Genomic DNA, 12,952 nt, shown 5'->3' with positions numbered 1-12,952 from the left:
TCCTTGATGATGCGTTGGAGAGGTTTTAGTTGGGGGCTGAAGGTGATGGCTAGTGGCGTTCTGTTACTTTCTTTGTTGGGCCTGTCCTGTAGTAGGTGACTTCTGGGTACTTTTCTGGCTCTGTCAGTCTGTTTCTTCACTTCAGCAGGTGGGTATTGTAGTTGTAAGAACGCTTGATAGAGATCTTGTAGGTGTTTGTCTCTGTCTGAGGGGTTGGAGCAAATGCGGTTATATCGTAGAGCTTGGCTGTAGACAGTGAATCGTATGGTGTGGTCTGGTCTGGATGAAAGCTGGAGGAATATAGGTAGGAATAGCGGTCAGTAGGCTTCCAGTATAGGGTGGTGTTTATGTGACCATCACTTACTAGCACTGTAGTGTCCAGGAAGTGGATCTCTTATGTGGACTGGTCCAGGCTGAGGTTGATGGTGGGATGAAAATTGTTGAAATCATGGTGGAATTCCTCAAGGGCTTCTTTTCCATGGGTCCAGATGATGAAGTTGTCAATGTAGTGTAAGTAGAGTAGGGGCATTAGGAGATGAGAGCTGAGGAAGTGTTGTTCTAAGTCAGCCATAAAAATGTTGGTATACTGTGGGACCATGCCTCCCATTTGTATTTTATGCTCTTATTTCTGAACCCAATATCTCCAATTTTATTGCTGTTATGTATTGTTCCAAAGGCCTCTGATCTGCTGCCTCTCAGATCCTCCTGCTCAGGGTTTTGTAGTGTGGTAAATGACACATTTAACACTTCACAAACTAACCCTCCGCTCTCCTGGGAAGGAGCTGACTAAATATGTTGTCGTCATATGGGAAAATGGAGCAAATGGGTGAAACAGCTTGCTCAAGACACCTGGAGCTGGGGGTAAATTTGATGATTTCAATACTTTGAGCCCCTTGCTTGCTTCCTCCATGTCCCAGCTGTCTTCGTGTTTTTGCGGCTCTCCATCAAAGCCCTGGATGTCAGCCTTCTCTTGCCCCAATTAAAGAGAGACTGGAGGAGAAAAATGGTTCAGACTTAAAATACATAATGCCAATAGTATCTGCAGAGACTCTAGTCAGGATTCTGATACATTTGTTTTCAATTCTCATGCTTCTTGGTTTTAAGTGGCAGCCAGGAAGAAAGTTCCCTGTGTGGTATAGTGTTGTGCAACTAAAATACCTTCCTGTGAGTCATTCAGCACTACAGGCTGGCTGAGATGGGGGCTGTTGTCTGCCCCGTTTAGGTAGTGGCTTTGTAAGATCAGCCTTGGTTGTCAAGAGGTTCCTGTGACAGGTCAGGTATCGCTAAACTTATTCCTCTTGCAGAACGGCTTTGATTACCTGCTGACGTACAGCGACAATCCACAGACAGTGTTCCCGCGCTACTGTGTCAGCTGGATGGTCTCTAGTGGTGAGTCACTGGCTCTAACCCTTCGCTCTGGACTAGGAATGTAAAATAGTAAACAGTTAACCAGTAAGTATTAGTCTTACCGGTTAACCCAGCCTAACTGTTAACCCCCAGCCCTTGGCAGGCTGGTGCAGCCACAGTTGTGCTGGCTTGCACAAGCCTGCGGGCCACGCCGGCCAGAGCAGCCCCAGCCCTGCGGGTCCCTCTCCGTTTAGTTGGTCAACCGGTTAACTTTTTAAACAATACTCACATCCCTACTTTGGTTTGGGGGTCTAGATGCTTTGAGCATCATGAGCCCTCAGGTCTCCTTGGTTCTGGAATGAAAGCAGTGGGAGGGTGTTTTGTGGAGAATCTTGCCTGTGTTGGTCCAAAGGACCTCCTCCTTTGGGAACTACAGACAGACTTCAGTACACAAACTAGAGGTCTGGTGTGGGGGATCTGGGGAATGCGTGGTGAAGGGCCTCAGGACTTTTCTGTTGGTTTCTCTGTCCCTATGGGGAGGGGTAGGTGCACTACACAGGGGCTTCAGTTTGAAGAACCTGAGAAAGATAACTGTAGAGGAGAGCTGCCCAGCGGTGCTGATTCTCACTGATTCCCCTTGACCAGCAATCAAGGGGAAATGGGAATTGGGAGGCTTGTCCGTGACTTCTTGTCTGTCTGACACTTAAGGGGATTTACCTACTGTGGCCTTTGTACCTCCAATCCTTGCACTCTGGAATGGTGTTCCTTCCCCCTTGTACTAGGTGATCTCCGCGCCCCAGGAGCCGTTAAAGGCACACTGCCACGGTTGAGACCCACAGACTGGAACTTGCCATTAAAAAAAAATCACTACTTGTAAGATCAGGAAGAAGCTGAACAAACTCTCATCCCCTCCGAAACGCCTCCCAGGGTGACCCTCCAAGCACTCAAGTGGGCTCGGCTCACTAGCCACTGCAGATGCACATGGTGTGTTTTAGTCTCCCCTCGAGAGTGGGTGAAAACATAGAAGCTTCCTGCTCCGGGATTGGAGTGGAAGGGCTGTGCAACAAGGTGACTTATCCCCGAATGCTCTGCTCTGCTCTGCTCAGCTCAGAACCTCTGAGATACAATCCATCCATTCTGTAGCTTAAGCAACCCACTACCATTTAAAGGACTTGAGTTTCCCATCCCCAGACTCTATCCACAATGGCCCAAAAGCCTGTGTAAAATGGATGCTCTAAAGCTTGGGCTCTTTCAGACCAACAGCATGAGGGAGTGCTAGAGACAAGGACCTGAATTGAAAACACCTTGTCACCAGCTGGGTCCTGCTTACACCAGGGTCTGTTAATTTGAGAGCCTCTACTGATGTCATTTGCAGAACATGGCAGCACATCTTCTCAGCAGCACGGGCTACAGTGAGACGAGCAGGTCTGGCATCCACTCCCTATTTTGGCTTCCCATCAAAAAGCAAGTCAAAACCAAGCTCTCAGTTCTTGCTTTCAAGGTGCTCAGTGGTCTGGGACCAGCATATCTAACTGAGGCTAACGTTCTGTCAGGGAAGACACTGGTCAGCAGCTTTGCATCTTGGGCATGATGGAAAACTCTTCCATGAGGTGAAGCTCTTTTGTACAGGAGACAGAGCTTTCTCAGGGGATGGTCTGCAGCTGTGGAATGAAATCTCTCACCAGCTAAACCTCCTCCCCTTCCACTCCAAGTACTAGGTGCACTACTCTGACCTGTACCCTGCCACACATGGCTCTCCAGGGGAGAGAATGGGCTGCACAAGATGCTTGTTAGTCACTGTACATAGTGCATGCCTGAAAGCAGTAGGATACTACAGTTATGAGCATGGGATAAGAACCTGTGTAGAAATACATTAAACCATTAAGATTGCAAAGTCAAGTGCTCAAGTAGGGCAATACAGAATTAAGGTTGTCCAGGAGCCCTTAATTTGGCTCCCTTGGGCATCTGCACTGTGTAATAAAATGAGATCATGTAACTAAATACTATTTCCCCATAGTACCCATCTCCTTCAGTTCAGTGTTTCTCTTGATCCTCCTCATTCAATATATGCCCTCAGGCTTTGCTTACCACACACCGTCCAAAACTTGCACTGGATGGACCCAGGACTTGGAATTTCCTCCTGACTCTTTCTGTGTTACTCTTACCGTAGTATTTGAGTGCTTCACAAACATTAATGAATGTACCCTGTGAGAGTAAGTGATGCTGGTATCCCCATTTTTGCAGCTGAGGTACAGAATAAGACCAAAATTGTCAAGTGTTCACTAATTTTGGGTGCCCAGCTTGTGATACCTAAGGTCTGATTTTTATTTTTATTTTTTTCAGAAATACTTAGCATTTTTATAGCCCTCTGATCAAAGAACAGCTCTGCTCCACTTCCATTGCAGTTCTCCAACTCTGGACCTGTGTATCTCATAGCACCCACTAAAGGAAGAGTAAATACACACCACCTGACTTTTGCACCAAATGAGGCAGAGGTCCTACAGACAGCGTCTGTCACTACACAACCCTCATTCATTCCCAGAGCACAAGGTCTGGGTCCTCTGGGGAAAAAATATTATGTGATCATGTAACCAAAGACTATCCTAATACAGACACACAAGGGGGCAAATGAAGGTTGCCTGGGCAACCTTAATTCTGTCATTACCTAACTGTTGAGTGCTTGACTTTGCATCTTTAACATTCTTTCAGTGTCGCTTTTTTGGGAATTAGCTTCCAAATTTAAAATAAAAAAAGGAGGGGGGGCGAAAAAACAACTTCTCTTACTGTAGAATCAGCCTGATCTGCCCATGGGCCATCAGCAGGATTCAGCCCTTTGCAAACCCAGCCCTCTCCCACTTGAGCTAACAGAGGGGAATAGTACAATGACCATCTCTTACTCTACGTGGATCTGCACTAAAGGGGGATGACACTTTGCCAGTAGTTTCACAGAAATTTGCTGACAGCAGAGGAGTCTGGAGCCTGAGAACTCCATGGCTTGATACCAGGTTTTGGGGAAGTATACTCTAGTGTAGACCACCATTGTGTTCCTGTACCTCAGCCTGTTTGTTCCCCCTATGCTCCTTCCCACCCTCTGGTTCCCATAACCCTACCACCATTTTCTCACTCGCCTACAGAGGTACTTCTTCCTTCTACCTCCTTATTTCCTGGGTACCAGAAGGGGGAGCAATCAGCAAAGGAGAGACAGGCTCCTTGCTTTAGGTTCCAGTGACATAGCAACAGTCAGGAGGAGCAATTGCGGGGCAAGTCCTGATCAGCCCCGGGATGGAGCAGGCTCACTTGGGGATGACACATGGGGTTGTGAGGGGATGGAGCATGTTCAGTGCAGATGGAATCTAGGGTGATTTAGTGAACTTCTCCCTTTTCTAAAGTGCAAACTGAGACTTCTTCACATGCTTGCGATTTGGCCAAATTTGGATTAATTTTTCACAGGGATGGGCACAAGTCACATCCCTGACACCATAGCATCTCCCCAATGAAATTTCAAGACCTGCTGCAAAGCATGGGGTAGCAGAGCTTCTCAGTGAAATAGTTGGAAGACTTTGTTTTAACTAACCTCCTCCTCAGAAATGACTGAACAGTTGAAACTTCCCAGACAAATTCAGCCAGGGGCAGAAATATGTCCTGAGAAATTTCAACCCAAAGTGTTAATGTTTGGCAAATTTATACACAACTGAAAAGAGGGTCTTGTAATGGAAAGTATTTGGGCAACCTTAATCTAGCTTCATGTAGAACAGAACAGGAAGTTTACTGCCATGGCCCTGCCAAGTCCTTCTTGATTTGATAGCATCTCTGTAAACAATAGTGTACACCTTCCTGTGAGTGTTCTTGTGTGTGCTTTCCCTCGCCACCCCATAGCACCATTGGCCCTGCTTAGAGGAGGAAACTAGGCAAGTCACCTTGCCTCTCTGTACCTTGAGATCAGTGTGTCAGTGACCTAGTTGGGAGTTCCTGGCTACCATACTTACTCCTACCTCTTAGTCAGGTGGCTCACTAGCTCCGGGGGGCATGGAGGTGCCTAGGTTTTGCAGAGATGGGTGCTCCCTTTGTGTGCTAGACACTGGATAGATTGTTTTGGTGGCTGTTTGTGTTGAGGTATGAGCCTGTTTTTGGAGCAGTCCAGATGTCCCCTCCCTGCACTTCCTTGGTGCTCACTGTGTCATTGCCTTTCCTGACAGGCATGCCAGACTTCCTGGAGAAGCTGCACACAGCGGCTCTGAAAGCGAAGCGGATGGAGATTGAAGTGCGGGACTACATCTCTGCCAAACCCATTGAGAGCGGCAGCAGTGGCGAGGGGAAGGCGAGCATGCCCAGTGCAGAGCACAAGAACGAAGACACCCACAGCCCTGCGCAGCTTGAGTACGCCTAAGGGCTGGCAGTGCCACCTGAGTCAGCACCCTAGCCTCTGCTCCTGGATCCACAGAGCAGGGCTGATGGGGAGCTATGATGTCAGTGTAGCCACTGGAGCTTAGTTCAGCTGTTCTCCTTTTGTCTCCAAACCTCTCCTCACCTCCGTCTTCTGCAGCATGTGGGGAGAGGGGTCTCTCCCCTGTGTGAGCCTTGTTCCTAGCAAGGCCTGGCCATTGAAACACAACGTTGTGGCTCTCTCTCTGTACTGGTGTTTTGTCCTGGTGATGGGATGCCCCAGAAAAACACCTGGTTTCTGTCACAGTATGGACAACATGTCTCTCCCTCCTTCCCTCCCCTTTCAGCTCGTGTTGGGCACAGATGCCACTGGCTCCTGAAGCTCCAGGCTCTGCAGTGCTGGGGGTGGGGTCTAGGGAAGCTTAGGGGTGTGCTGGTCTGCAGCCAGCCCCAAACACGTTACGCGGGTGGGGACAGGAGGATGGGATCTGTGTTCAGCAGCACCAGGGCTGTGGCACTGTGTGTGTACTGCAGTTTGCCTCTGCCACATGAGGGGAGTGTTCCTCTGCTGTCCAAGTGCCTTTCCCCCGCAGCTGCCCTGGCCTCAGCTGGAAGCAAAGCGCCATGCCTGGCAGGGGTTGTGGCTGTACTCAGTGTTGCCCACTGGAACAGGATGATGCTTCCTGGGGAACCAGCACCGGAGCACCTGTCACCATATTTTTGCCTGTGGTTTCCTGGTGGGAAGAAGGAAGGACTCTTGGCAGCATTACTACCTGTAGCTCTGCAGGCTGGCATGGGAGAGGGACTTGGTATCACTTGGGCAGGGAGTATGGATTAGGAGGCCTGGTTCAGCTGCCTTCTTGCCTCAGTGGCTTTTTATTTTGATTTTTCCCTGGGAGGGCACAGCTCCTGCTCCTGTGAATGCCCATGCCACCATAACTAACAAGGGAACAGAAAACTGCCCACAGCTGCCTCTTGTGGTGAGTTAGCTGCACCTCTGTCTTGTAGGATCAGAGACACTCGTGCAGTCATGGCTGCTACCCAGCTTCCCTTGTGTTGGGAGAGGAGGTATCTCCCAGGCACACCAATGAGGGGAAGCTGTCAGGATGCAGCCAGGGTGAGGGTAGCTGGCAGCACTTGCTTTGGTAGGGAGGGGTCTGGAGCAATCTAGGAAAGTGGTTAAACCTTAATAAACGAGTAAGTTCTTGTAGCAATGACCGAACTGCATATTGGGTCAGGCTAATTGCATGTGTTCACCTCAGAGGTTCCTGTTCTGCCCTGTAGTCCCGGTTTGGATCTAGAGGAGAGACTGAGAGTTCTCCCCATCCTGTGTATTTCCTGTTACTCAGAATGTACTAGCCAGTGTGTGTCAGCCTGGTTCTCCTTGTGATAGGCAGAGTTAGTCCAGTCCCCTGGGGGGGCAGGGGGGAGCACACAGTGCAAATGCTCTTCCACGGGGCTGAAGTCTCATGCTTGAACAGCCCTAATTGCACCATCACAGGGAAGGACTCCATGAATTCTCCTGTGCTGTAGGGAACTGCTGCTCATGGCACTTGCCTGGTGGGGCTCACCTCTCAGTGCAGGGAGCTGGGACGTTGGGGCCAGAGCTTTCTGCCACCTCCCATTCGGGATATACCTGGTCCCAGCGGAAACTGAATTCTGTGCTGATAGCCCCTAGTGGTCAGGTACCCCGACCCCACTCCTTTTCTTATAACATGCGGTTTGAAGTCCCATGTAAGACAGACGGCATGAGCCTGGTGGGCTCCTACAAACAGATCCTGCTGTGGTGCCAGAAAGCAACTCTTTGCACCTCCCCTTTTCTTCAAGGGCCTGGCTACCATAGGGTACAGTGAGTGAGTGGGAGGGGGCTCGACCCTCATCTGAGTGCAGTTGAGGGGTGCTGTTTTGGAGGCCTCCTGGCCTCTCAGTTCCTGTTTGTGACCATTGGGGTCCATTAACAGAGCCACGCTGGATTTGTTACTTCACTCAAACCTGGCATTTCTATGAAAACAGATGTGTGAATAAACTTATACTGGTACAAACCCTAATGGAGTCACAGCGTCCTTAGGTTGAAGGAGGGAGTGTGGAGCTGGTGATGGGGTTGGCGGAGCAAAGCTCTCGCTGTGCCTCTGCGGGCAGCTGGAAGGAGTCAGTTGCCTCTGGCTCTGGCCAGCTGCTTCTCAAGGGTATGCAGGGCTGGGCTGAGGAGAAGGAATGTGTCCTCCAAGGCAGGACACATGAACAAGGAGAACAGCAGCAATTGGTGCACTGCCAGGTACGCTGCTTGCCAGGAGATCTAGATACAGCCTAGTATGTTCTTGCATGCCTGGTGGGTGGTGTCAGTTCAAGGCATTCTCTCCATGATCTGGAAGGGTACCCACTCTAGGGTCCCGGTTCCCCAGCTGTCCCCTCTCTTGGGCAGAGACCTGCCTGCATCTCCCTCCTGCGTGAGGTTTTTCAGCCAGCACAGTTCCCTGCCTACACTGTGCATTCCCCAGCAAGCCAGATGGCCTAAGTAGGCCTGCATTGCTTTTCTCATCAGAGGCTGTAAACAGCAGAATTGCCACACATAAGTTACCACGTGGCTGTCTCCAAGCAAGTAGACTTATTCTTAAGGTAAAATTTTGCATTACAGAAAAAACATGAAAAACAATGAACCTATAAACATACTAATAAGCTTACCAGAGATCACCCCATCTGCACAAAGGCTCTGGTCGGTATCAGTCTTTCCAACCCTTCCAGAAGGGTTGGGGCCCCCTTGGGCAGAATGTCCTTCCCTTTTCCTGGATTAGAAAGAAGACCTTGAGTCAGTTTAAACACAGGCTATTTATTCAAAAGTCCTTTTCTTTGTTTGCTGGTCTATAAAGAATCCAGGGACCTCAAGAAGTCGTCTAGTCCAGTCCCCAGCACTCATAGCAGGACTAAGTATTATCTTAGACCATCCCTGACAGGTGTTTGTCTAACCTGCTCTTAAATCTCCAATGATGGAGATTCCACAACCTCCCTGGGCAATTTATTCCAGAGCTTAATCACCCTGACACGAAGTTTTTTCCTAATGTCCAACCTAAACCGCACTTGCTTCAATTTAAGCACATTGCTGCTTTTCCTATCCTCAGAGGTTAAGAAAAACAATTTTTCTTCTTCCTACTTGTAACAACCTTTTACATATTTGAAAATTATCATGTCCCTTCCCAGTCTTCTCTTTTCCAGACTAAACAACCCCCCCCCCTTTTTTTTTTCCAATCTTCCCTTATAGGTCATATTTTCTAGACCTTTAATCATTTTTGTTGCTCTTCTCTGGACTTTCTCCAATTTGTCCACATCCTTCCTGAATGTGGCACCCAGAACTGGACACAATACTCCAGTTGAGGCCTAATCAGCATGGAATGGAGTGGAAGAATTACTTCTTGTGTCTTGCTTACAACACTCCTGCTAATACAGCCCAGAAGGATGTTCGCTTTTTTTGCAACCACATTACACTATTGACTCATATTTAGCTTGTGGTCCACTATGACCCTCAGATCCCTTTCCGCAGTACTCCTTCCTAGGCCAAAATTTCCCATTTTGTATGTGTGCAACTGATTGTTCCTTCCTAAATGGAGTACTTTGCATTTGTCCTTATTGAATTTCATCCTATTTACTTCAGACCATTTTTCCAGTTTGTCCAGATCATTTTGAATTGTAACCCTATCCTCCAAAGCACTTGCAACCCCTACCAGCTTGATATCGTCTGCAAACTTCATAAGTGTACTCTCTATGCCATTATCTAAATCATTGATGAAGATATTGAACAGAACCGGACCCAGAACCAATCCTAGCGGGACCCCACTCGTTACGCCCTTCCAGCATGACTGTGAACCACTGATAACTACTCTCTGGGAATGGTTTTTCAACCAGTTTTGCACCCATCTTATAGTAGCTCCATCTAGGTTGCATTTCTCTAATTTGTTTGAGAAGGTCATGCGAGACCGTATCAAAAGTTTTTTACTAAAGTCAAGATTTACCATGTCTTACCACTTCCCCCACATCCACAAGGCTTGGTTACCCTGTCAAAGAAAGCAATCAAGTTTGGTTTGACATGATTTGTTTTTGACAAATCCATGCAAACTGTTACTTATCACTTTACTATCTTCTAGATGTTTGCAAATTGATTGCTTAATTATTTGCTCCATTATCTATCTTTCCGGGTACAGAAGTTAAGCTGACTGGTCTGTAATTCCCTGGGTTGTCCTTTTGTCCCTTTTTTAGATGGGCACTGTTTGCCCTTTTCCAGTCTTCTGGAATCTCTCCAGTCTTCCATGACTTTTCACAGATAATTGCTAATGGCTCGGATATCTCCTCAGTCAGCTCCTTGAGTATTCTAGGATGTTTTTTATCAGTGTTTGGTGACTTGAAGACACCTAATTTGTCCAAGTAATTTTTAACTTGTTCTTTATTTTATCCTTTTCTGATCCTCTCTCATTTTCACTGGCATTCACTACATTAGACGTCCAATCACCACCAATCTTCTTGGTGAAAACCGAAATAAAGAAGTCATTAAGCACCTCTACCATTTCTACATTTTCTGTTATTTTCCACCTCTCACTGAATAACAGACCTACCCTGTCCTCGGTCTTCCTTGGGGAAAACTCCAGAAGAAATTCATAAGACCTTCAACCTCAAGAATGACCTCACAGAAGAGGAAGAAGCACAGGTACACAGAGAACGAGTCGTGTGAAGAGAAGTGAAGTTTTTTGCCTGGCCCTCTTACCCCTGTAAGGATCATTCCAAATACTAGCTGCATTGCTCTGTTTATAATGGTTAATATTAGACAAATGCAGCAGCAAATGAAGTTGTATTGGCAGGATATTGTTCCCTTTGCATGTGTAGTGTTTTTAAGTACCGTTTTAAATCCTGTGGTTGAGGTTTTTACCAGTGTAATCAGTACATGCAGACCTCCCTAGGAGGTAGTACTTGTGTGAATTTGCCTAATCTCCCCCGCCCCCCATTGACACAGTGGGAATTTTTGGAATTTGTATTAATCCTATGTGTGCTTCAGTTTCTCCTGCGTGTGGTAGTGTTACCCAATGGATGGACAAGGACTCTGCTCTCAGGGCAGGCTAAGAGGCGCAGGGATGAATGTCCTCTTGCTGTCCAAGACTAAGGCCTGGTCTACATTATATTGACCTAATTATGTCACTGTCTACACTACCGCCTTGTCCCATCAGTGCAAGTGCCCTACTACACCACCATAACTCCACCTCCATGAGAGGCACAGGGCTTATGTCCCTGTAGCTAGGGCAACATAGTGTGGGTGTAGACTCTGCCTTCCTTACATTAGCTCTTGGCTGTCTTGTCAATTTCATGATGCTGCTAGAGCTGTGAAATTAACAAGAAAGCCTGGCTCACCTGCTGCCCCCAGCGTCGTGGTTCCCTACTGGCAGTCTGGCTGGCTCCCTGCTCTCTACCAGTTGCAAGAAGCCCCAGGCAGCTGCTCACCTGCTCCTGGGTGGGAGCAGGGAGCTGAGAAGCTGGGTGGGGGGGGGAAGAAGCTGGACTCCCAGCAAGGAGCTGCAGAGAGACCTGGCTCTCAGCCCTCCGCCCCCTGCCCCTCTTCAGTGGGTGGAAGCACTATAATGAGGATAAAGAAAAGGAGGACTTGTGGCACCTCAGAGACTAACAAATTTATTTGAGCAAAAACTTTCATGAGCTACAGCTCACTTCATTAGATGCATTCAGTGGAAAATACAGTGGGGAGATTTATATACACAGAGAACACGAAACAATGGGTGTTACCATACACACTGTAAGGAGAGTGATCACTTAAGATGAGCTATTACCAGCAAGGGGCGGGTGCGGGGGGGAGGAAACCTTTTGTAATGATAATCAAGGTGGGCCATTTCCAGCAGTTGACAAGAACGTCTGAGGAACGGGGCGGGGAAATAAACAAGGGGAAATAGTTTTACCTTGTGTAATGACCCATCCACTCCCAGTTCTATTCAAGCCTAAGTTAATTGTATCCAGTTTGCAAATTAATTCCAATTCAGCAGTCTCTCCTTGGCGGCTGTTTTAATAATGAGGATGCGCAAGCATCTACGGAAGGAGGCTGAAAGTCAACCTCACTGCTCAATTTAAGATTGTAGTGTAGACATGCCCTAAATGGGTGATTGGAAAAGGGGTCTGGCTCAGCCAGTCTATCTTAGTGGAGAATCTATGAAGACAATGGCAAAGCCACTCAGCAGGATGCCTAGCAACCAAGCAGCCAGAGGCAGGTGGATTTTCACCATCTCCTAGGAGGGAGGGTGAGCAACATACCTCAGCTGGAGAACAAAGGATGGGAGGTGTGAGGTGGGGGATAAGAGCTGGCTGCTGGAAGCAATCCAGGCTCTCAGCTGGAGTCTGACCAAGGAGGTCAGACTCAGGGCATGGCTACACTTGCAGATGTCGAGCGCTTTGAGTTAAACCAGCCTTCGCAGAGCGCAGCAGGGAAAGCGCTGCAGTCTGTCCACACTGACCGCTTCAAGCGTACTGGCGTGGCCCCATTTGCAGCATTTGCGGTATTGGGAGCGGTGCATTATGGGCAGCTATCCCAGCATGTAGGTAGCTGCACCGTGCTTTTCAAATGGGGTAGGGGGTGGGGTGTGACAGGGAGTGTGTTGTGTGTATGTGGGGGGAGAGAGAGTGGGTTTTTGGGGGGCTGAGAGCATAAGATGCTCACAATGATAAGTGCCTCTTAAGGGGGCCATTTAGGGATCTGGGGCAAAAATTGGAGGTTGGTCCTGCTTTGAGCAGGTGATTGGACTAGATAACCTCCTGAGGTCCCTTCCAACCCGGATATTTTATGTCAGCATGCTGTCTTGGAAGTTCAGACAGCTGCAGGCCCCTCCCCCACCTCTCTCTCTCTCACACACCCAGCATTCACACTAATGGTTGCTCTGTCTCCAAGCAGATAAGCAGCCGGCTGTCAGAAATGGAGCTTCAATGGGCATTTCCGCATTCCTACAGCTGATTCCAAACAATGACCAGAGTGGCCACTTGACTTAAGGGGATTATGGGACATTTCCGGAGGCTGATCAGGGCGCAGTAAAGCAACACCTTGTCCACCTGCGGCGCTCCAGCGAGGGCGCAGCAGATGTTATTCCACTCACCGAGGTGGAGTACCAGCAGCGCTGCAGCCACGGAGTCAGAGCGCTCTACGTGCCTTGCCCACGTGTACAGTGCCCAGGGCTCCTTTACTGCGCTG

General features: G+C 48.4%; 1 protein-coding gene across 2 annotated transcripts in view; it reads left to right on the top strand.

The window, feature by feature from the left end:
• The window catches only part of STARD7 (StAR related lipid transfer domain containing 7), a 31,569-nt gene extending 23,797 nt beyond the window's left edge, over positions 1-7,772 (top strand). The window contains exons 7-8 of one of the 2 annotated variants that reach the window (XM_038384781.2): positions 1,305-1,389; positions 5,544-7,772. In XM_038384781.2, coding sequence (XP_038240709.1) covers positions 1,305-1,389; positions 5,544-5,734 — 276 coding nt within the window. In that variant the 3' untranslated portion in view covers positions 5,735-7,772. Of the gene's footprint in view, positions 1-1,304; positions 1,390-4,136 lie in introns of both variants that reach the window. The other variant, XM_043502893.1, reaches the window with a different exon arrangement.
• The last annotated feature ends 5,180 nt before the right edge of the window (positions 7,773-12,952 follow it).

This window comes from Dermochelys coriacea, chromosome 26 (genome assembly GCF_009764565.3).
Source record: "Dermochelys coriacea isolate rDerCor1 chromosome 26, rDerCor1.pri.v4, whole genome shotgun sequence".
NCBI classification, from domain to species: Eukaryota; Metazoa; Chordata; order Testudines; family Dermochelyidae; genus Dermochelys; species Dermochelys coriacea.
The sequence above is the reverse complement of the archived record's forward strand: the minus strand, read 5'-3'. Positions and strand labels throughout refer to the sequence as shown.